Genomic DNA, 25,838 nt, shown 5'->3' with positions numbered 1-25,838 from the left:
TTGTCAATCTCCTCTATAGAGTTAACCTGTTTCATCTTTAAAACCTAGTCCTGGTTTCTTCGCCCCCTTTAACGGGTAAATCATATCGGGCATTTTCATAGCCTAGAAATCCTACAAACTATTGCTAAAGTCCCTCTCATTACTTTTATGCTCCCATTATAACCTGTGTCTAACGAGCTTTTGATCTTCTTTGCAATGTAAACAACTACTCTTCAGATAGGTGTCCTTGTGCTCTGTTCTTCTTTTTTGGGTCCCCCTTTCTCTGGTTGGTTCCGTTCGGTCTGGGGCTTCCAGGATTCTCCCTGTGGTCGCTGTGGTCCTGAAATCTTCTCCTGTAAAGGATAGAAAACAAAACGCCTCTCTCTGCTACACCTCAATAATCTACTGTGTTCATCTATTGTTCTCTTAATTAGTCAAAGTTGGTTCAAAATATCATGTTCTGGGCTCTATCCTTTATATTAACTTTACTTAATCTGAATGCTCTTTATGTGTGTGAGCAGCACTTTTAATTTTATTAAACACACCCAGGGTAAGATATACACCATCACCATATCAGCATAAAAATAATGGATTGGATTTACATAGCGCTTTGAGTGCCTTGAAAAGCACTATATAAATCCAATCCATTATTATTATTATTATTTATTGCGTTTATGTTATATGTTCATATTAATGTTGAGTGTAAGCTGCTTCTTCATTGCATATGTATTTTTGTAATCAGGTTTAATTCATGCATCTTTGCACTGAGCTGTGGATTCAAACTATCTCACTTCTGATTCTCTCCAAAAATAATTTCACATGTAACAATTTGTGTATGTGTGTTTTCTATTCATTCATGTAATTAGTAGCTTGTGTATTTCTTTCTCTCTCTCACCTTTTTGATGCTTTGGACATTTCTAAACCTCCACCAGTTCAGCCTCCATTTTCAATCCAATTATATCCTGTACGCTCTCACTCGACCTCGTCCGGCTTGACCTCACACTGGTCCTTGTCCCTCTTCTCACAGTGTCCTGTGTGGCCTTCAAATCTCCAGCAAACACAGGCCCAACTCAGCTTTTTCTTCTTCTCTGTTTCTTCTCTGTTGATCTTTTCAGTCTTTTTTGTAGGTTAACTCCCAGCATGGCAAATATCGCGTCCAGTGCCTTTAAACAGTCATGTCACTGTTTCCAGCTTGTCATTCAAAACTCATGTTCCATCAAGTGTTTTCTTACATGCCTCTGCTTGACCCTTCAGTGTTTTAGGTCAGTTGCACTGTCTATTGCCTGCTGTTAATTCTTCAAGTGCACGGTATTCTGTCTGTCTTCTGTCTTCATCAGGAGATTGACTGTCCTTTAAGCTTCTTCTCAGGATGGGGACAGAATGAGAGGTCAAGCTGTAAAATTTTAAGCCAAAGTCTGGCCTGTTTTCATCCCAATTCTGTTAATCTATCATTTTGCTGCTGTACTCATGTTTTCAGGTTGAGAAGAGTCCACCTGTATTGACACACTAAAACATTTAATTAATATCATTTTCATTACTTTTCTTAAGACATCCATTCTCTTCATCTACCTAGATTTTAACTCGTCTCTCTCTCTCTGGGTGCCCACGTCACACACCAGCCAGTTTCCTTTTATGGGCATGCAAGCATGTTCCTGCCAGACACACACAGCCACACACACTCATATTTTAATCTGTTTCTCTCTTTCCTGTTTCTACAGGCTAATCGAACTCTTTTTGTATTTACAGTCTATAAACCCTCTGTAATTCTGCTAAATGTTGATATAAAAAGAATGCACTCTTATTACACGCACACACACTTAAATATACTACGCTCTTTGCCTTTGCAAGCATTCACATCAAAATCTTCACCGTGCTTAGCAGAGCTCTTTCAGACGTCAAGACAATTAACAGTTTTTTGTTTTTGTTTTTTCCCACACATATCACCATTCTTTAGCTCAGTTTTTTAGCATCCTTCACACAATACTTTCATCAGCATTTTACAGGCTTCCCTGAATTTCGTCGTCCCACACACACACTTTTCTCTCAGACTTCCTCTTTTCACGCACTCTGCTATGAATCCACGTAGTGTTATTATTACTTATTTATTATTTTCTACAAATCACACAGAATCACTCAAATCCAGTACCCACAACTTTCACACACTTAGAATCACCCAAAACATGCTTGTGATTGACTATTTTCATCAAGCATGCTGTTTAGAATCAGAAAGAGGAAGTAGACCGCACCCTGTTAAGTGCGGGTACGACCTCAAACTGAAAGAAAAACAATTAAAACCTCTAATAAATTCTCACATTACACACCAAAATCAAAAAATAGATCACACCAGCATTTATTACTGAAATCCTTGCCTAGTTAAACTTGCTATTTAAAAAGAGATATTTGTTTTCAATGCCTCAGGTTTTAGGCCCGACACAATATCTGCAGTATGCACAATTCATCCACTTTAGACCAAAAAATAAATCAGTTCCTCAAAATTCACTAAAAGAAACCCAAACCTTATTTATTATGTTCTAGCATACATAAGCCAGCGTCTAAAAACCCACAAATTCAGCGAGGTTCACAACAACATATTTATAGAATCACCAATGATTAAAGGATTTCACAACATGCACACTTTCATTTCAACACACACTCCAGCCTTAAATCACTGTTAAATTGCAAAGTTCTTTTAAATGCCAAAATACTTATTTTATATTACAAAGACGTCTTACAATTTTACAACAAACAGACGGATCCCTGACATACTCAACACAAGAACCTAACCAATTTTGACAAATTTAACAAGCGTCCAACGCTAGGTCCAACCTTTTTGTGATCAATTAACCAGTATCAGTTCCAAACTGTGCCTGGCCCGATTTCTAAACCTATTTGAATTTTTAAAAGTGTCCAACGCCCGAGGTCCAACCTCTGCTGCCCAAAAAAGTGCAGATACCGTTCCAAATGGCAAAGTGATCCAATCACTGGCTATTTTAAACCAAGGCCCCAGGTCTTGGCAGGTGCCACCTGGAGTAATCCTCCTAGACGGTCTTTTTACACGTCTGTAAAAAGCAGGAGGTCTCCACCTCTGAGCTTGTGCACTTCTTAGAAGTCCCAGACTTCCATCCTAGAATACTTTATATTAATTTGAAACAACAATCAAAAGTCCACCAGAACTATTTGACCGATGCAGGTCCAACCTTATGATCAATAGGGACTCAATAGGAACTCGGAAACACCAAATATTAAAACCCAATTCTTTTATCCCCATGATAGAACAGAGAAAACCGACTCATAGTGGTCAAAACATTTATATTTCTTTTTATTCAATCATCTTCCAGAAGAGAGAGCCCTGCACAGCCCCAAAAGCCAGTTGCAGAAACTCTAACATTAGAATTTAAAAACGTCTGACATATAGGTGTTATTTTGGTACTTTACACGTCACACAGTTTCAATACAAAGACTCCTTATATGGTACAAGTTCCTCTTTTCTGTCTGGCTTCCTGTATTTATTAATATACTTGTATAGCTCTACACTAACTTCCTGTTTTTCAGTCTGGCTGAGCACTTAGTTTATGAGTCAAAAGTGGCCTTGCTTTACAAACCTTCATTATTAAAGTACATAAAACAATATAATAAGAAAATAAGCACTAAGGATAAATTAATTACATGACATCTGTAATATTTATTTTAATACAATCCACATCTTAACACTTTTTTTTCATATAAGATAGCTTAAACAATATAACAACAACATGGCAATGACATTAGGGTAGCTATATCTTTCTATTATATACATTATAGGATTTTTATATTGTGTGATAACTACATAAAAAGTTCTGTCTGTCTAACATTTTGACAAATTGCCTGACAGTGTGCAGAGATGAGGCTAAATTTTATATTTTACTAAGTATCTTTATCGTAACATATCAAGATTTTATTCAGTTATACTATGAACATTAACATTCAAATATTGAAAAAAATATAATAAAACAAAAGGTACTACTCTGTTGTAAGTGTTATTGTTAGTAATTCACCAATATTAGCATGCTAACATGCTATAATAAAGCATTAAACATCACTAGCATTACAACTAATTTCCTTTTTTTTATTACCTCTATGAGGTAGCTTTCTTCTAACTTCTTTAAGTAGTTTCCAGGCTTCTTGAAGGACATTCCAAGCTCTTCTTTGGGTGTTGGCTGCCTTTAGTTCTGTTCTCTGTCCAGATGATTCCACACTGCTTCAATAAGTTTGAGCTCCAGGCTCTGGAGAAGCCAGTCCATGACTGATAGTATTCCACTGTGTGTTTTCCCATACAGCTACATGTTTACTGAATTGGCATTGTGTTTGGGGCCATTGTCATGCCAAAGCAAAGGCCATCACCAATAAGATTGTATTGTTTGTATATGTTCGCAGTTCCATCCAATTTCGCCAAAATCCCCAACATCACTGGCTTGAAATGCAGCAGTCACTGTTGTACGCCTCATAAGTTCATGACCGTTTGACTCAAAATTCTGAAATCTGATTTCAGTCCTTGATAAGAGGCGTAACAATTGTAATTTGGCAACCTCAGCCTTTGCTCCATGTTAACCTTCCTTGACAGCTAACCTTCTGAGACCATTTCTAATGAGGCTTCTCATTTCAGGTATTTGGTAGATTTCTTTAATTTCTTAATTTCAGATACTATTCATCTATTGCAGGTAGTTTTTAAGCAACACCACTTTTTCTTTTGTCCTCCACAGTTCCACATCATGCAGAGATCCACTAGGTTTTCAGGTGATGGCTCTTTGGAGATCATCCTGTTGGTGCAGAAATAATATTTTTATGCCTATCAAACTGTTTTATTGTTGGCATTTTTCATAGATTCAATTAAAGAAATGGGGAGGGTTAACTCGGAGCAGACAAGGATTTACACTCACATTAACACCTACAGGTCATTTAGAATCAACAATTAACCTTTCCCTGCTGGGGGGATTTTCCCATGACATTTTTATCAGACACTTCTGTGGTTAACCACAATAAACCAGTAATTGGTTGGAATCCCATCCCTCCATTCCCTCCTCTTTCTTTTTGTGTGTTTGTGTGTGAATGTTATATACCACAGCCACAGCATTTAAACGTCCTATTTCCTCAGGCTGGCAGTTCATGTCTGTCCAATCAAGGTTAGAATTAGGGTTAGGGTGGGGACTAGGGGTCTAAGTGAGCATTTGCAGATTGAGTGTCATCACCCCATGAGGTTTTGGATTGGAGGTATAAAACTTGTTCCAACCAATCCACTGTCTTCAGTCCAGAGAAAGATTACACGTTCACAATGTTTATACAACTGTATTACTTATCCAAGTGCTGAAACCTAAGGCTTTCATTACAAAGGTGTAGCTACACGTCAAATATTTACTGATTTTCTTTCTCACCTACGAACAATTACCTACCTGGAGGGGAAGAGGGACCTTTACTGTAACCAAAGCTGTGACAGGCATGCCATTGCAACACCCATCAGAGACGTTTTATTGTTAATATGTCACCCGAGATGTGGAGACATATTATTATAACCCACTTAGATATGGGAGGACCATTTTCTGATTCTCCTCGGAGCTATCAGTAACATTCACGTGGTAATTCTTTCACATCGAGAAGAAGATACCTGTTTGTCTGCTTTTTTCTGCTTTCTATTCATGCTGGTATACAAGGAAGCTACCTCGCAAACGAATGAAACAGCAGAGGCAAACTCTAACTGTGAGTGGGCATAACACAAATAGAGAAGAGTGGACACGCACAGTAAGAAAAACCCTAATTTATTACAATTCTTTATTCTACCATGTAGTCTTCTATTTCAACTTGTAAAGTAACAAAACAAAAAACATCACAGCACAAAAAATACACAGTGGTGTCACACTCTCTCCTTTAATGCATTTATTGACACTGAGTCATTGCCATAGTCATAAACATTGGTGGAGTGTTTAAAAGGTGTTGCAGTCGCCCTGATGTACAAATCACATCTGTTGTCAAGCCTTTAAAAAGTTTAACGTTTCCTAAAATGTAATTTAAAAAAAAAAGCATATATATGCACTTTACAGCTGAGTACATATGTTCCATATACTGAGTGATATATTTTAGCTGAAACACAAGGCACTTACTGGGGCACCTTTGAAATACTGATCAGGATGTGCAAACAGGAATACAAGATCGACACAGATACTGGCCATGTGTGGCCATCGTCAAACGCTTCCCCTTCGCTGCCTCTGGACAGACTGCTTTTTTTTCTGTTCCTACTTATGCCATGTCTCAATGTTTGTTCAAAGCAAATGTGTAATCATTATTGCCATATACACACCTTTGTCTACCCACAAGAATTATTCCTTCAGGCAGGGCTGATCCTGTTTAGACCATTGTCTTGAAACGATTAGTACAACAAACACTAAACTAATATAATCTGCGAGTGAAGGAGCTCTGACCTTCACTTGTGTCAATATGTTTGTTTTTCGTTTTGTTTTTTAGTTCGTTCTTCTTGCAATTAGAAAAATCACATGGTCAACATAGCTTTGTGTTGAATAAAATCTGTCACACGTCATTGTGTTCTAAGTCTGAGTCAAGGTTTTACTGTTAGCTAAAATAAACAGCAGTGGAGATATGAGAGCAACACTGAGCACTTTTCTATGTGCAAATTAGTGAGATAACTGCTGACATTGTCCTGTGTAGCGTGAGACCTCTTGTGATTTAGCATTTTTAAATCAATATCTTTGGGGGTTGGAGGCAAGGCAGTTATTCTGTTTGCTTTTGGCTTGGAAATTAAGCAGGTGAGGGGATATACCAGGACTACATATTGCACGTAGCAACCGGTGTACCAAACTGAAACCATAGAAACCTTTACATGATCAGACCGAGTCAAAGATTTTGATTTCAAACTGACTTAAGTACAATCTATAAGAAGACTGCTGTGCAAAATCTTTTCCATAAACACATAATTTCCTCTTCATATGCATAAATATTGTGTAAACAGCTTTGCTCAAATAAAATCAACTGTATCAAGGGTAGCTCTATATTGTATGTTTTAATATTACATAATTGTGTGTGTTTTGGTGTGTGGACTGCACTTCCTATTGCTCCCCACATCCTTGTTTCCTCACATCTTTATTGTTGAGGAAACAATCTGAGTCGATGGAAGCACTCTGTGGGGGTTGTCGAGCTTAAAAACTACACAAGGCCAGGGTGCCAGCTGTTTTTCCTTAGCAGCTTTGGTAAATTTAATCCACAAGCTTGCCTTTGCAAAAGTCCTTTAGGAAATCAAGCTGTAGATGAAATTAAAAAGATGGGTTTATGAAGGCTTAGTTCACCCAGATTACACATATTCCCTAAGTCTTGTTATTTAGCTGTGCAGCGATGTGGTTTTGTTTCTCTTTGGAGTAAACATTTCCTAGTGGGTTTATGATCTCAGGCCCCAGTTTCAAGTCTCACCATGATATTAACTTGGTAAACTGTGGTTTCATTTAGAGTAAAACAGACTATGAAGGTGGGTATACGTGATGGCCGGGCAATCACAATGTTTTCCCTGGTCATTACTGTATGAGTCACTATTATATGGACTTACTTTTTGACCTTTGGTTCTCTTACTCATCATCTGGGGTTTTAAAACCAGAGACCAGTTAAAGCAAACAAATTTAAAATGCCCAAGACTTTTTATAAAGCCTACTAATAACTACAAACAGCTATAGTGGTTGAGGAAATTATCCAAACAACATTGCTATCCTTAGGAGTCTAATGACAAAGTATTTCAACAGCAGAAACTGTTTGCACTGATGATTTAACATTACCCAGATAACAACTAGAGCTGTAGAGATACTCAGTAGGTATCTCAGGTCAATGTGGAAAAAAAAATATAAAGTGGATCTGCATGCTCCAGTCAGGGATCTGGCTTTTTTTTTCTTTTCTTTGCAATATGGATGAACTGACCTTTTCAAAGTTAAGACAGCTAAATGCATGTATGGTGTAAAAAATAACTGTAATACGGTACAAAAAGGCCCTGCTGGAGTTTTGCTCATTACAAGACCACTGTACTCAAGTCTGTCTTTAGTTATTATTGGTTGGAATGGCTGAACTGTTGCATGGCTCTAACTGTGGAAGGGATTTTTATAACCTTATACACCCACAAAAGCATTCCACTGCATTATGTTAGTAAAACCAATAAGTTTTCATGCCTGGGTATTAAATACTAGTGTTTTGTCAGGAGCCACCAGCTTCACAGAGATCTACACCTTTGGTTTAACTCCTTAATACAACATAAATGAGGAAGTAAAGGTCCTGTTTTAAAGAGCAACAATATATCAACAAAAGGAAGTGATGGAGGTATACACTGAGGGACTGTAGATAGAATTATCTGGATTTTCCATGATATGCCAACATAAAGACATTTCAGTGTATCTTAATGTGGCACCAAGGTATCCAGAGCAAGTCTCACATGTTATGTACTTTTTTTAAACTATTACACTAATACATTTTAACGCCCAAACCAAAGAATATCTTGCACGTATCCCTGTGAGATGCCAGTGATTTCTGATAAAATGTTAGTATGAGACACGGTGATAATGATGATGGCAGGCTGGAAAAACACAAAGTCAAACTCTCTTGTTCTCTGAGTTGCTGACAGTTCATCTTAACTAACAACAGCTGGTTTGAGGAGTAGCGCCCTTGATGGAACCACCACCCAAGACAAAGCTTCACTTCGTCTCGCCCCAACCCCTGCAGAGAGGTTCAGCACTTCCCCGTCCTCTCCTTCCTCTGATTCCTCCCCGTCCTCTGGCTCCCTTCTTACCACCTGCCCCAGACTTCCCAAAGCCCCCAACCCAAACATAGACGCAGCTGAAAGTCCAAAGCGCAACAGTGGGGAGTCTGAAAGACTGAGCGATCCCATGCTTCCTCCTCCTCCACCCATGGAAAAGAGCGGTGCCCGGTGGTGGCCTAGAGCTCTGGCATGGCAGAAAGCAGAGAGTGGCAAGGACGTCCCAAGGCCCCCAAGAAGGGCTGCAGCAGCCCCAGGGATGATGACAGGAGTCCCGCCTACAGAGGGCTGTTCAGTGGCACTCTGGTGGTTAGGAAGGCCCAGCCCTGTCCCTGACCTACTTGAACTCCCCGGCTCTTGGGCAACAAAGTGCCCATGAGCCTTGATGTGCTTGCGTAGGGAGCTGGGGTCTGTGTAGCGCTTCAGGCAGCCTGCCATCTTGCAGTAGTAAGGCTTGTCCACATAGTGGGTGCGAGTGTGCTTGAAGCGGTCACTAGAGTTGGAGTAGCGCTTGCTGCAGCCTTCATAGGGGCAGATGTAAGGCTTTTCCCCTGGAAGAAAAGAGAAACAAACAAATATGAGTCAGAGACAGAAGGACAAAGGAAGGAGAAATGGAGGGGAAAGAAATGATTTGATTTGAGAACAATGCCAGAGAAGGATGTTGTCAGTTTGTTTCTAACTCTTAAGATTCATGGTGTGTCATTGCTTAACAAGGAAAGGAACAAAGAAGAAAGTGTTATTCCGATGTGACACTTTTTAAAAGAACAAAATAAAATACTGCATAAGAACAAAAGATATAAAATACTTTATTTTTAATGGTCAATGGTCGCCATTGACCATGGTCGCCTTAATGGTCACCTTTTGTAAGAGCCTCACTGGGACGTTCCTTTTTTTTCAAAAGGTTTAATTTGCTCCTTCTTTACATTATTAGAGTAGTATTTTGAGAGGTGGAGGTGTGTGTGTGTGTGTGTGTGTGTGTGTGTGTTTGTTGTAGATTTTATTTAAGCAAGTTAAATCGTGTAAATTTGCATTTTCTTTTGCAAGGTAGCAGTAGGATGTTTGTTGAAGGGAGCCGTTTCTCATGTTTTCAGCAACATGAACATTTTGAACACTTCCCTTACAAACTCTAATTGCTAATCAAGACTGTAATGTATGAAAAATTAAACATATGCTTACTGTTAAATCAATGAGATGAAATTAAACCAAACAGAACAATGGACAACAACATCAACATTACATTCACATAGTAATGTGAAACTTCTTCAAACGACTGTCTGAAGGCTCACTTTGACAACCTGTGAGTAGTAAAAAGCATGATCTATTGTTCAGATCTGTTTTTGTTTTGGCTTTTGGGGGGGTTATTCTTCAGTCTTAAGAGCTTGAAAAAAAAACAATATAACAATAACTTTATAAAGATGTTTCAACTCTCATCCAAGAGACTTTTTCAGTTCTATAAATACAAGGCAGAAATCTGTGCCATCAGAAACTGAATTTGAATAAGTTAAATTTGAATTTGAATTGCTCAGATTGAATCTGAATTGTAACTTGAATAAATGCTTTTGAAAACTGAATTTGAATTAGTCTAATTTGAAATTGAATTTATGGTTTGAAAATGATCATCACTAAATTGAAATTGCATTTTATATTTTGAAAATGAATTGATTTGCTTTGAAACTGCATTTTATCCTTTAAAAATTCAGCTCTCGAATAATTTCAGTTTCACTTCTCACCATTCAGTTTCAGTTCTACAATTCAGTTTCAGTTCTACAATTCAATTTCAGTTCCAAAATTCAGTTTTTTGGAACTTACATCCGGTTCCGGTTCAAGAGCAGATTAATAGAACTACGTTTTACTAGCGGACCGAAAGTGTTACTGACGGAACAGCGTCTTGAGCTGAATTAAGACTTCAGAAGTCATTCGTCATGTCGAATGACCAGCGGATAAACTCTCAGGTTGGTAATAAATGTATTACACGTATAAGAACAAGCGTCATGTTAACAAATGATAGCCGTAAGGTAACTTTTATGCTTATTGTAGCTGCTAGCTAAAAACGCTAATTTAGCGTAGTTTGCCCTGAATTCAGCTTTGACAAACAAATATGATCGACTGTTTCTAGTAGAATTCCAAAGTTGTCATCTTGGACCCTCTCAGAATGCTTGCAGAGACCCCTACAGTAGGGAAACATGCAAAACAGTGTCCAAACCTTTGTATTTTAGCTTTATTTATGTCTTACACAGCATCCCAACTCTTTAGCTAACTTAATAACTTTAGCTAAAGTGAATAGTTAGTCTAATTCATTAGTGCAGCATTACTGGATCACCTCTGTTTGAAGTGATACAATATGATATACAACTATCACTGAAACAGCAAACTTTGTAAATATGCAAACAACACTTCTCATTCTCTAAACGTTTGGCCACAGCTGTAGATTACACTATCAGTGCTTGTTCACTCTTGACAATAATTACATTTCTAAATTTACTTTGTGCATTTACAGGTAAACAATATCTAATATTTTATCTAAATGACTGCTTTGTCTTTGAAAAGGGTGAAGAGCCTGAGGCCGGTGACAGTCCAGTTCTACTCTAAGTACATCCTTACAGTGGCTCACAGGACAAGGCCACATTCCTGTCCTGCCAGAAGAGAAGAGAAACTTCAGAGTCTTCATGCAGTTCAACCACACCTATCATATTCCATATGACAGGGGTCTCAAAATCCAGTCCTCAAGGGCCAGTGTCATGCAACTTCTCCATGCCCTTGAGGACTGGAGTTTGAGACCCCTGCCGTATTGTGTTCATGCTGTTTCCAACCCCACAGTTACAGCATGTCTGACTGCCTGTTCAGCATATGCAAAAATATATGAGTTTAAGCATGTGATGACTAAGGCCTTCCATTATGGTGTTTGTCATCACATGTCACAGACATCTGGATGATCATTTGGAATAAACAAAAAACTAAAAACTTGTTACTTCATCTTTTATCTTTATTATTATTATTGTTCTTATTTTACATTTTTCATTGTTAGGCATTAGGTTTATTTGTAGTAGTCCTTTCCAACTTCTTTCCCTCTTCCATGTTACTGTGTCAGCTTGTCAGCATCTATTTGGGTTTGGAAGTGGAACAGAAAGTAAGGAAATCCAAAGTGCCATTAAAACCAGGAGAGGTTCTTATATTTCAGAAGAAGGGATTAATCCAAAAGAAATGACCTCAATGCCATATTTTATTTAGGAACCCTGGAGAGCACTTTGCAAAATAACACATTCTTATAATTTCACCCTCAGATGAGCCAAGCTACGACTGTCAGGGAAGGTGATGTAGGTACAGAGCATGTGAGAGTGGTTAAGTTAATGTCTCTTGTCTAGATGAAGGCACAAGAGGGATCAATGGCAAGGCGTAGAGATTCAGTATCTTCAGTCTTCAGTGGACACTCCATTTCTGGCACAAAAAACCTGTAAAAGATGGTTGATTTAGGAGGTGACCCGACAACTTCAGCCTGTCAAACATAGTAATGGAGCAGTATGCTTTTTTAAAAAAAATCTAATTAAGCATGCACTCAGTACCCTAAGAATTATTATGGTAGTTAAACACAGTGATAGTTGTATATCATATTATATCACTTCAAACAGAGGTGATCCAGTAATGCTGCACTAATGAATTAGACTAACTATTCACTTTAGCTAAAGTTATTAAGTTAGCTAAAGAGTTGGGATGCTGTGTAAGACAAATAAAGCTAAAATACAAAGGTTTGGACACTGTTTTGCATGTTTCCCTACTGTAGGGGTCTCTGCAAGCATTCTGAGAGGGTCCAAGATGACAACTTTGGAATTCTACTAGAAACAGTCGATCATATTTGTTTGTCAAAGCTGAATTCAGGGCAAACTACGCTAAATTAGCGTTTTTAGCTAGCAGCTACAATAAGCATAAAAGTTACCTTACGGCTATCATTTGTTAACATGACGCTTGTTCTTATACATGTAATACATTTATTACCAACCTGAGAGTTTATCCGCTGGTCATTCGACATGACGAATGACTTCTGAAGTCTTAATTCAGCTCAAGACGCTGTTCCGTCAGTAACACTTTCGGTCCGCTAGTAAAACGTAGTTCTATTAATCTGCTCTTGAACCGGAACCGGATGTAAGTTCCAAAAAACTGAATTTTGGAACTGAAATTGAATTGTAGAACTGAAACTGAATGGTGAGAAGTGAAACTGAAATTATTCGAGAGCTGAATTTTTAAAGGATAAAATGCAGTTTCAAAGCAAATCAATTCATTTTCAAAATATAAAATGCAATTTCAATTTAGTGACGATCATTTTCAAACCATAAATTCAATTTCAAATTAGACTAATTCAAATTCAGTTTTCAAAAGCATTTATTCAAGTTACAATTCAGATTCAATCTGAGCAATTCAAATTCAAATTTAACTTATTCAAATTCAGTTTCTGATGGCACAGATTTCTGCCCATAGGCAAATCCCAGGTATTTAAACCCCGGTGGGGGTTATCCCCTTTGGAGTTGATGCTGATAGGAGAACCACTGCTGATCATCTGAGTGCTCACATGAGCCAAGGTGTGAAAAAAGATGTGGGTCATTTAAGGGTGAAACAACTATGAGACCTTGCCACACCCTTCATGTAAACTACTGAGGTCACTTGAGGCCAGGTGTGTGTGCATTAAAGTTCCTGTTTAGGAGTTTTAAATGGTTTGAAAAGAATCAGACGAAGAATACTTTATTAATCCCTAAGGAAATTATGGAGGCGTTTAAATCATCTACATAGATTAGATTAGATTAGATTAGATTAGATTAGATTAGATTAGATTAGAATAGCTGTTGCTGCCTATACTGTGCTTGAACAATGAAATTGTAATTTGAATGACCATCATTAAACAGTGGTGGTGGGTTACGATACCATCAGTCAAGGTTTTAATACTACTATGACCTGGATGATGAAAACCTGCACAGACGTCTGGGTTTTTCACAATATTTTTAAATGGGAACAAATTTTGTTTCCCGTGTGAATTGGTCACATTCCTGAACTGACCTCTATTTAATTAAAAATCAGATTTGGGCTTTTGGCTGGACAGACAACTCTGTCCCTTATACTAAAGTTACAAAACCGTGGTTGGAGATCATGGCACACCAACAGTACTGGAGCTATTTATAATCGCCTTGAGTTTGAGGGCTCACCTCTACTAAAAAAAAAAAGGAACTGAAGGAAAGCAGTCAGCAACCACTGATATTTCCTAATAAGAAGGTTTTTACAAGAAAACATTTTTCCTAGCACTGGCTAAAACTACAGCAGGTAAAACAGGTCTGAGCTACAAGGAAAAGACACTTGTTTTTTGGAAATCTATTAAAACAGTTGACGTAATTTCAAAGCACGTACTTGAAAGGTCTCTGGAAAGCATGTCCATAGAGAAAATGGCTGATAGTTGATAGAAGTGTTTTTGCAAAGTGATGTCTAAGAATGTGAAAGACAAAAGACAAAATCCATAAAGCTTTCTATGCTCGGCAGCAAACAGCTAACTCAGTTACAGACATTTTCAGCCTGCGGTGGAAGAGACCAGAAAAAAAAGCTAAACGTGAAATAAAGCTAAAAGCTCAGTTTGCAGTGGTTCTCAAACTTTTCACAATGAGTACCACCTCATAAAATATATGGCTCTTAAAGTACCTCCCTTATGACCGACATTAAAGTACAGTAGTATAGGCCTATTTAACACCACATACAGTTCACATGACACAATTTTATTTCTTATATGAATGTTATTTATTTTAACTGTCATAAACAGGATGTGACAAGTGGTAATAATAACAACTGTACTGCATTAAACATTCACCGCAGGTGGGATGTCCGGTCTTAAGTGATGACATATGAACCCTGCTTCTGGGTCCAAACTACTCTGCGTTTATTAAGGCTGTTGTGTTTTTAACATGTTTCAATGCTTTGTATCTTGTTCTATTTAATCCGAACAAGCCCATTAAAACAGTCAGTGATCACTGTCGGCCTCTCTCGGTGTTTATTACCACTGTTCATTTTAAAATTCAGTTTTTAGAACCTCACGATGTAACTACATCCCAGCTAGCAGCAGTATATTAATGACTAACCTCATATTGCAGTTGTTCTCCTGACTGCAGTTTGGTCCATTTACAGCATCCTGCCATACGATTGCATTTGTCCCTAACCGTCGGGAACCCTCACTTTAACTTTTATTGAGTGGAAAAAAGATAACATTCATCCTCCAGTTTCACTGTGTTTATGTTATGCTAATATAGCTGTGTAGCTAGCCATCACATAGCACATCATTACATACCAGCCAGCCCAACTTTAGTAACTCTACAAACATAACTTCTGTTTAGTTTTCAGTCTTCATTTATGACAGAAGTGATAGCAGACTTGTACGTTTTAATTTTTCAGAAATCACTCAGTCAGAACATGCTATATTATTTAGTCTTAAAATATTTTTGGAAACTTCCCGCGTACCACTAGAGGGAGCCCGCTTACCACCAGTGGTATGCATACCACAGTTTGAGAATGACTGGTTCAAGTCATTGCTGGTTTTGATGGGACTGAACTCACCTGTGTGCGAGCGAGTGTGTATCTTCAGGTTCTCCAGACGTGAGAAGCTCTTGTTACAGGTGGGACAATGGTGTGGCTTCTCATTGGTGTGTGTGCGGATATGAATCAGCATTTTATACCTAGAAATCATAACAAATAAAACACACATTTACAATCAAGATGTGCCGTTTTTATTTTTTTCAGCATTTTTACCTAGGATGTGGCTGCTGATATTCAAATGTGTCTTATCTTGGAAGCCTGACATATGATGCTTACATTATATTGAAAAGATCATGACTCACTCTGATGACCTGTCACACTGGATTCAAAGCTACTATTGCTAGCATGTTTTCATTTCTTTGTTTCTTAAGACAGCCAACCTTTTTTGCACCACGGACCAGTTTATGTCCAACAATATTTTCACAGACTGGCCTTAATGTGTCACGGATAAATACAACAAAATAAAATCAGTACTGGTACCAAATAAAGGAGATTTATTTATAATATACAGGAAAAGACCCAGGGAAACCGAGTTAATGATAAAAATGATAAAAATTAAAATAACGCTAAAAACCAATAAAAACCCTGAGAACCATAAATTTCACACCCAAGCCTCAACTGTAGTGGCCCGGTACCAAGCGACTCGCAGATGGGTACCGGTCCATGGCCCAGGGGTTGGGGACCGCTGTCTTAAGGTATTACTTAGGAAATGACATTGCTTTTAACACCTGTTGCTTAGAGACTGGTATAATTTTTATGATAAATATGCTTTATGTCGTCCTCACGACAATGGAATAAAGCCACAGAATACCTTGCATTGAAGCCCCTCCCATTTCGAGCACAGCCTTCCCATTGGCAGCAGTATCCAGAATCCTTTTCAGGCTTGACATGGAAGTCGTTGATGTGATCCACCAGGTCCTGCAGTGAATCGAACAGCAGGTGGCACTGAAGGACAAAAGAGGGAATGAAGCAGATGGCTGATAAGAAACCTGATTGTGACCTTTTTAGGAAGATTTCACACAAACACTTGATGTTTTTTTCTTCTTATGTCACTGTTTCTTTTTAGTTGAAAATATTTGAACAGTATACCATTAAAGTATACCATTAAAAGCAACCTTTGTCAAAGTATCTACAGTTCCACAGTTCAGTACAGTAGGTGCTATTTCCTAAATTTGTAAACTCTGTAACATATTGTATTATTTAAATAGTTTCGTCTTTTACTGTTACTGTCTTGGAGCAACTGTAACCCACACAATTTCCTTAGGGATTAATAAAGCATTCTGATTCTGATTCAAAGGATTAAAGAGAAAATAAGCCTCTGTCTCTAGAATTTTCAGCATTGTCCCAGGATATGGATTTTATATCTGTAAATTCAATGTAAATTAAAAAATAAAATTAAAAAGCAGAATCATCCTAGACAAAACAAACCAATAGGTGATTGTGGCAGAGGCGTGGTCCTTGGCTCAGCTGCAGGGGAGGGGTGGTGCAGTGAGCTCAAGGGGCAGTGCCAGGGAGGTTGGTGGGACACGTGTGTGGTGTTATAGTTAATGAGCTCTCTCTCTTTTCCTGTGTGATTTTTAGTGAAGCCGGAGCAGAGAGTGGGGAGGTGTGTCAGAGTGTGGCTGGAAGCTGCTCGCGTGGGTGCCAAGCCGGGAAAAAACGACAAAGAGACTGTCAGTAGTGTGTGTGATGGCAATAAAAGGAAAATAAACCCAAACAGTGTGTCCATTTGTGGTCCTTCTTCACAGCAATAGTATTTTCTATAAATTTGTATATTTTTAACATTTATTTTAAAAAGTTTCTATTGCACTAAAAATCAGGTAGCATGACAGATGTTTTGTCTAATTAAATTAATATAATGTAGGAGTAGGTCGTGGATAATAGGCATTGATTTGTAAATAACTGGACATAAACTTGAGCTTATTATATAATATTATACGAGAGTATCTTTCTAACTAAATAGGCAGCTTGTTATCTTTTGCTTGAGGTTATATCAAGAGATATAAAACGTTCTGGGGTCTACTTGAAGGAAAGGCAGATGCAAAATTTAAAGTGAGGTCAGAGGTCAAATGTGACATGTGTTTGGATGCAAACTATAATAACATGATACAGGCACGTAAGCAAACACTATCAAAAACATAACCTCCTTGGCAGAGTCAACTGCAGTTTAAATAACAGGTAATAAGTATGTGTAAGTATAAAAAGATCATTTCATAGCTCGGATAAAGCCATCATAAAAACATACTGTTATAGATGGGTAACTCTAAATCTTTAAAAGATTTTTTCCGGTGGATTCACAACAGTCACAAACCCCATGAATGTGTGACACAAGTGTGCAAGCTGATCATCACAAAAAATGATTCTTCTTTGCTTCATATTTATGGTTCATCCCATCTTCAAACTTAATCTTAATTTTTGTCTCAAGTACACAACTATACATTTCTGTGACTTTGATGGCTCTGTGTGCGGTATGAATGTGAGTATTAATGGGTAACTGTGGCTTGGAGTGTAAGAGAGCTATAAAAAAACAGGTGAAAACACTCTGAGGAACACTGCTGCTGCTAGCAAAAAGGGAGATTCTGGCTATTATTAGCCTGACGTGATGATCTGTAGTTACTGTATGTAATAAATTTAAGTGTGACGTACTGAAGAGCATGTCCATTAATCATAGCATCTGTTGTTCTGATATATGAGTTACGTTTTGTACAGTTTACCTAATCAAGGTACTTCATTGTTTTTCATTCATTTTTTATACATAATTATTAATCCTTTAGTTCTTAAAATACCAGAATATAATATAGGAAATGGTTGATTTTGACCTTAATACACTCAACTATATTTTTTTTAAAACACAAAGTTTATCTATTTAAAATTATATAAACAGATGAAAAAGTAAATCACTTTTCACACCAAACTGGTTAATTTGCTATTGCTAGATCACACCGCACACCACACTCATTTTTTTATACTGTAACCTCTGATAGCATTTATCCCCACTGACCTCTTTTTCCTGTAACTCTCAGCTTTATATATTTTGTTTGCAGCGCCACTTAGTGGTCAGAGTAATGTTTGCAGGCTCTTTTTCACCTTCATTGAAGAAACTGCTTGTGCCTGCTATTAAGTGTAGGGTTTGAAGCGCGACACATGATTAATAATATTATCTGCCAAAATAATATGACTCAAGCTTCTGCTCAAATGCATGCAATAAACATATAACTAATATATAAGTATAACTAAACCTATAATATTTAATTACACATACCTTCATCCAACGGCAGGCCAACTGAGCATCCATGGAGGGTTCCGGAGAAACCGGCTTCTCTCTAGTCTGACTGATGAACATGGAAGAGGGAAAGCTGTAGCTTCTTGGTGGACTTCTAACTGGGACATAAAATGGATAGCCCTGTGGTGAAGCACCAGGTTCCACACCTCGGTGAAAAGGTGATTCCTAAAGCAGAGGAGGATAGAGAGAGGTCAGAGCAAGAGAATTTTGTGGCAACAAAGGCAAGATGTTCATTAGCTATTCACAAGAAAAGAAAAATAATTAATTTACTTCACCGTTAACGATGAAGAAAGAAGCAGACCTAACACTAAAGCCTTCCACTTTGAGCTTGATCATTAGAAAGATACAACTATCAGAGGAAATGGAGGAAGGTTGTGAAATAATAATGTACTCCTTCTGATCGTGTTTACTTCAAGTGTGTTAAAGTATGATTTAAGAGCTTTTGCATCCATGACATGTATGTTTATTAAATGGGGATTGAAGGTCTGCATTTGTTTTTTGATTTATAATTAGAATACACTTCAGCAAATCCAGTGATGACAATGAAAAATGGCTTGATAATGTAAAAATGAGGACTTTCTCTGCTAAATGATTAATCTGGTCCAAGAAGGGAGATTTTGTGCCGTAAGTAAAGGAGTTGTGTGTTTGATGTTTTCACCATTAAAGCACGGCTAAAATTTGATTTAGACAGAATCACTGCGTGGCTGTGGGCTGTGTGCAGATGCTGCACTGGCAAATTAGATTCACTCCCTGGATCACTTTTCTATTCAGTCCTGCTGAAGAAAAATGGAGCGCATTCAGCCACGATCGGTCACCGGTTTGAGAATTCTAAGATTGTGGTCATGCCTGTTCAGAAGATTAAGCGATTACACGAATACATACACGTACCTGGAGTGTGTGCTTGTAAAACACTTTTATTATTCTACATCTCTGTACAAAAAAAAATTATATTCACATTCACAACAGCTTCACAGTTGGTGATGTTTTTTTATATCTCATCCATTTTGATACTTTTAAGACATCAATTCAGGGGCATGTGCATTTTAATCCGACCAGTGTGCTCACACAGGGAAATGATTACCATTTCCTAGGCCTCACTTCTGCTTATCTGAGATCTTAAACAATCACATGACCTTCTATGAGTAAGCATTTTGTCAACAGTGGAAAGAAAAATCTCCCTTTTAACAGGAAGAAACCTTCAGCAGAACCAGGCTCAGGGAGGAGCGACCATCTGCTGCGACTGGTTAGAGTGAGCAAAACAACACAGGACAAAAGACGTGATGTGAAAGGGAGCCAGAGATTAATAACAAGTGTGATTCAATGCAGAGAGGTCTATGAACATAGTGAGTGAGAAAGGTGGTTGAAGAAGAAATACTCAGTGCATCATGCAAATCCCCCAGCAGTCTACACCTATTGCAGCATAACCAAGGGAGGATTCAGGGTCACCTGATCCAGCCCTAACTATATGCTAAGGACAGTTTTAAGCTTAATCTTAAAAGTAGAGATAGTGTCTGTTTCCCGAAGCCAAACTGGAAGCTGGTGCCATAGAAGAGGGGCCTGAAAACTGAAGGCTCTCCCTCCCATTCTACTTTTAAATAATCTAGGAACAACAAGTAACCCTGCAGTGCGAGAGTGAAGTGCTCTAATACGGTGATACTACAAGGTCATTAAGATAAGATGGGGCCTGATTATTTTAGACCTTGTATGTGAAGAGCAGGATTTTTGATATCTCAAATCAAGATCAACAAGGTCAACAAAATTCGAAGCAGAGGTTTGGCAATACAAATGTGCAACATAGAAGATGTCATTTTTTTCTCCCATTAATTTTTAAACAAACTAAAATGCTATCCACGCAATCCTTGCAAGCGCTATCTAGACTCGCAAATTGACATGCAGTTTTTGACAACAATCATTTTTCAAGCTTGATACACTGCTAACAAATTGCTGTTATAAAAATGGGCCAGATGCAATCTTAATACAAGGTATTGATTCGGTCTGATGCTTTGCAGCCTAAGTATACTGCACCCAGCCACTCAATTCAAATCTTTTTAATCCCCATATCCTCTCTGAAATGTCACAAGAGATTGAAGTCATTACCAAGTCAACTGATGAAACAAGCAAAACACAACTTTCGTGTTTGCACACTAATTGCAAAGTGCATCAACGCAAGGAGGGGTAGCATTAGTGCACTCCAGCAAACACATGGACTCACCCGAGAGAAGAGGTGTGGCTGAGGGCTGCTGCTGCTCTGAGGGGACTCCATGGGAGAGGATGGAGAGAGGGAGGATGGCGAGGAAGGGGATGGGGAGAGAGAAGAGGCATGGCGCAAGGAGGGGGACAGGCTGAGGTCCATGGCTGGAGGGGTGAAGCAGGACCCAGGTCGTTCTTGAGAGGGAGACAGGGAATCTAGATTAGAGATTAGAGATAAAGCAGGATCCTTATTACATCCATCGCAGTATCATGATTCATTGATTTCTTGCTTTGCTAAGGTTCATTTCACAAAATGTCCTTGTAATTTTACCAACGCGTTATTGTTTGCAGGTAATGCCACGGTCTTAGCAACACCCCTGCTCACTCTTTTTAAATATGTTTCAAAATATTTTAAATATATCTCTACCTTTTCAATTTCATTGAGGCATGTAGAACATTTCTAAAATCCTCTGACTTATTTTGTTCTTTCTTCTTCTTAGATTTTATAACAATCACAATAAAAGTAATAAATAAATCATGAAGCACTTTTCAAAACAAGAAGAAAGTCGCATAAAAAAATTGCACAAAGCGACTCCCAGGCCATTTCATTTTGTTATTATCGCAGCTATCTGAAACAATCACACAGAACTCATTAATGTAAGTGCATGGTGCTTCATCCATACTGGACACAAAATAGCTACTAGCCCTTTGTTTGTCATCAGCAGTTAAAGCAAGCCATTTATCAGTTTGAAGGTTGGTGGATCAATTCCCAGGCTACCCCAGACTGCGTGTGAAGTCATCATTGGGCAGGATACTGAAACTCAAGTTGCCCCCAATCCATCCTTCAGAGTCTGAGTGTATGTGCAAATGTTAGACAAGGCACTTGGGTATGGATGTGTGCATGATTGGGTGAATGAGACTTTTAATAACAAGAGCTACCATAAACATGGAAGGGATGACCCTTGTTCATTAGTTCAGTCACGCCATCCATTGTGAATGATGGATTAGGTCCTCTTTATATGGTGATATATGGACTTATATATGGACTATTTATTATTATTTATATGGACTTAAGTTTTTCCTTGTGTGAAGCTCAAAATCTCTTCTCTCTGTCCCAGGTTCACCACACACCCCAGCTTCAGCCCTCTGCCTGCACCCTCTACTCTCAGCCCGTCCTACCTGCCTAGCTCTCCAGAAACCTTCCTGAGACTATATTTGCAAATCACCAACTGAATTTGTTGTAATCTCAGTTTCTATTTTCTGCCCATGGGTCCTTTAATCAATAGCAACAGCAGTGTTTCTGTGTTAAACAGAGACGGAAGCACACAATGCAGTAATGCTGAGCACAAAAGCTGACACAAGAATGAAGACACAAAGTCCATTGTGTTTGTGAATGTCACAGAGGTGCTGTATTTTTTTAGGTCACTTCATATCAGTGTCACACTCCTCTTGTTATGAGCTGCACTGACAAAAATGGGGACAATCTTCTCGAGGACACAAATGAGCTACTGTTCACTGGGTTTGCAATAATAGGTTACCAGGAAAGTGAGGACAGAGAATCAACCTATTACGCTATTGCATTACCACAGTGATAAACTTAATTACTGCGCCATGACAATATCAAAGTCATGTCATGTGTGTATTTAGGAGAGCAGAAATGATGGAGAATTTATTTCAGTGATGCTAAAACTGCCAGATGTTTACCAGGTTAACTCGTACCTGGAGAAGAGGGAGGCGATGGAAAAGTTGTGCACTGTAGCCGCAGTCGTTTGATGCTGATGTGGGCACAAATAGAGGACGGGCAGCTCCTCTTTCCCAGTATCCCTGGACCGTCTGTGCGACCTGAGGGAAGCTTCAAGTCCAGTGGCTCATCCACAGACAACATGGCCGCCGATTATTGTTGCCCACCTAGCAACAGACAAACAAGTTAACAAAGTGTCTTTATTTCAGTAAAGAGCAATGAAAGCAAATTTATTATTAGGACTCACTTACTAATTTTTTTTTTTTTAATAACCTCCTGGAATAAATCTGTACAGTAAAAGGTACATTTCTTTTCCCTTTTCTCTCTCTCACACTCAGGGATACTGAGTCTGTTGTGGGTGCTAACCACAACTCCCCACACTCTGAAATGACTCTGACTCATCTGGGAAAGAAATACCTGGGACCCACAAATCAAAACAATCTCATTTACACACAGGGAGACATTTCTTTCACACCACCGTGCTAACGGACGACTATATAACAGGTTATTAAACAAAAAAACATTTTGCACATCTTACACTACAGTTGAGTTAAAAGATACGATTAATTCAATTAATTCACTCAATAAAGTGACTTAAATGACTAAAATCATCCGTTTTTCTTGATCCAGGTTCTTAGGCTCTCGAGATTCAACATTCACACAAATAGTACAGAGTTACACATCTTTCTTCATGGGATATCCGCTGGTGTATCATCAGCTATCATTCCCCTCTTAGAATTTGGATAACAATAGTCCTCTCCTCTTTAGTAGTAAAGCATCCACATTTAGACTTCCAGATGCAATGAGAAATAATTCTGCAATAATCCCAAATAAATTCTAAAATGATAGTCGCAAAACTGTTACAAAAAACTACTTAATATCCCACAAACTGAAGTAATAGTAACAGTTAGTCTAGATGACACTTCACTAAATTGTGAATACTTGTTAATTAACATACTACCTACAAATGTTAGTTGTTCTAGGTCATGTATTCTGTAATCAGGCAATTTGAAAATAGTAGGCTTAGTACTTTGTTGTCAATTTTAGTTGTAGCTCAGTTCCCGGGGGAAATTCATAATGATGTGGGCTTGTTACTTTGATCCTCTGCATTTCTGTGGTGAACACTCGAGGGCCTAAACTAGACTTTTCAGTAGTTTTCCACTTCTGATGGTATGATACTCTGGGTGAAGCATGCGACAAAAGTTATCCCAGCCAATGACTAAACTCATGGGTTCTTGTTAGACTAAATGACTCAAGACCCAGATATGTGCTGCAAAGAAAAAAAAAATCTCCCAGCAGAAAACCAAAGAGGGGAAACTCTTGGACCAAACCCGCAGTGAAATGCTTGACAGCTGCCGGGAAAGTCAACACAATACACAACATTTTTGCACCTGAGAATTCCACAGCTGTTATTCACTCCGTGTCAGTGGGGGTGTCTACGCGATGTCAAAAAAAGATCATCTAATCTTGAATTACATTTGGTATTATATACAGGGTGGGCCATTTATATGGATACACCATAATAACATGGGAATGGTTGGTGACATTAAAGTGCTGTTTGTGGCACATTAGTATACGTGAGGGGGCAAACTCCTCAACATGGGTGGTGACCATGGTGGCCATTTAGAAGTCGGCCATCTTGGATACAACTTTTGTTTTTTCAATAGGAAGAGGGCCATGTGACGCATCAAACTTATTGGTAATGTCACAAGAAAAACAATGGTGTGCTTGGTTTCAACGTAACTTTATTCTTTCATGAGTTCATGAGGTTTAGGTCAAGATATCTACTCTATGTTATACATACATAACTATAACATAGATATACACTAAACAGTCATAGCATTATGACCACCTGCCTAATATTGTGCTGGTCCCCTTTTGCTCCAAACATCGAGTCATGGACTCCACTAGACCTCTGAAGGTGTGCTGTGGTATGTGACACCAAGATGTTAGTAACATATACTTTAAGTCCTGTAAATTGCAAGGTGTGGCCTCCACGGCTCAGACTTGTTCGTCCAGCACATCCCAATGATGCTTGATTTAATTGAGATCTGGGGAATTTGGAGGCCAAGTCAAAACCTTAGACTCATTGTTGTGCTCCTAAAATCATTCCTGAACTATCTTTGCTCCAGCATTATCCCGCTGAAAAAGGCCACAGTCATCAGGGAATACCATTTCCATGAAAGTGTGTACATGGTCTGTAATGGTTAAGTAGGTGGTACGTGTCAACATAACATCTACATGGATGGTTGGACCCAAGGTTTACCAGCAACATTGCTCGTAGCAACACACTGCCTCCACCAGCTTGCCTTCTTTCCATAGTGCATCAAGTTGCCAGGTGTTTCCTCATTCAAAACTTTGATATATATGTTGCTAATTGCAAGTTTACTTTAAAAAAAAAAAAAAAAAAAGACAGAACCAGGCTTAACTGTTAGCCCTTGCGTTTAATTGCAACCCTAGCATACAGACAAGACAATGGTAAAATAAAAATATTTCTCCATCCTACAAAAATGACAGTTTGAAAACATTTCTACTTTGCAGAGTTCACTTAAAATCTTACACCCACAGTGCAGAAATGTTTGCAGGTATCCGTTTCAAAGACAACAGTATTTAAACTGCATTTAGTCAGTGTTTGCCTCCCAACTCCCAACTGGCGCCAGACGTGGGTTGTAAGTGCATTTTGTGACACAACTGCAAAAGCTCCACGGTGTGTCTCACCATATGACTCTTTAATGATAGCTGGCAGCAAGAGCATTCTTAATTTACTTTCACCGGCTGGATTAAACTTTCCAGCTACATGTACACCTCCTTAACTTCTAAACTTGCTGTCGCCGCAAATTCTTCCACAATCACCGACACAATCCCCCGACATAATATAAGGCAGAGGCTAAACCACAATGAAGTCAGTGTTTAGGTCCTCCTGTCGGCTTGCCAGCTACCTCACCACACTAAGTTTCACATTCCACAGCAACCTTGTTGACTTCTCTCTCTCACACGCACGCAGCTATTTGGAGGTACTGTAACAGCACGCACACTCAGGACCATATGTCACACCAGTAGACATGTGTATGGCTCATAACCACACATGAGCCCCCAACCTCCCAACGGGTCCACCCCCTTTTTTCCCCTCAGTGACCTGCGTTTGGGCAGCACGCCCAGATCCACTTATGGATCCTCCACTGCCTACAAAAACACATAGTTTGACTATTTGCAGACTTACAGTCAAGCATATGTACATACTTGTGCACTAGTGCATGCACTCACTGTCCTATACAGTATAGTACATACTGTAAATACATGTAAGGAGCAGCATTTTT

General features: G+C 38.6%; 1 protein-coding gene across 2 annotated transcripts in view; it reads right to left on the bottom strand.

Annotated features, from left to right (window-relative positions):
* Nucleotides 1-5,751: 5,751 nt before the first annotated feature.
* The window catches only part of LOC146385954 (zinc finger protein GLIS2-like), a 35,047-nt gene continuing 14,960 nt past the window's right edge, over nucleotides 5,752-25,838 (bottom strand). Inside the window, exons 2-7 of one of the 2 annotated variants that reach the window (XM_084931969.1) lie at nucleotides 22,500-22,688; nucleotides 20,803-20,996; nucleotides 18,570-18,755; nucleotides 16,119-16,252; nucleotides 15,329-15,447; nucleotides 5,752-9,300 (exon numbers count right to left, since the gene is read on the bottom strand). In XM_084931969.1, coding sequence (XP_084788095.1) covers nucleotides 8,624-9,300; nucleotides 15,329-15,447; nucleotides 16,119-16,252; nucleotides 18,570-18,755; nucleotides 20,803-20,996; nucleotides 22,500-22,665 — 1,476 coding nt within the window. In that variant the 5' untranslated portion in view covers nucleotides 22,666-22,688 and the 3' untranslated portion in view covers nucleotides 5,752-8,623. The remainder of the gene's footprint in view (nucleotides 9,301-15,328; nucleotides 15,448-16,118; nucleotides 16,253-18,569; nucleotides 18,756-20,802; nucleotides 20,997-22,499; nucleotides 22,689-25,838) is intronic. The other variant, XM_084931970.1, reaches the window with a different exon arrangement.

Source organism: Perissodus microlepis, chromosome 6 (genome assembly GCF_051167445.1).
Source record: "Perissodus microlepis isolate ML-2025 ecotype Zambia chromosome 6, ASM5116744v1, whole genome shotgun sequence".
Taxonomy (NCBI): Eukaryota; Metazoa; Chordata; class Actinopteri; order Cichliformes; family Cichlidae; genus Perissodus; species Perissodus microlepis.
Note: the sequence above shows the minus strand (reverse complement) of the source record. Positions and strands in the feature narration are given on the sequence as shown.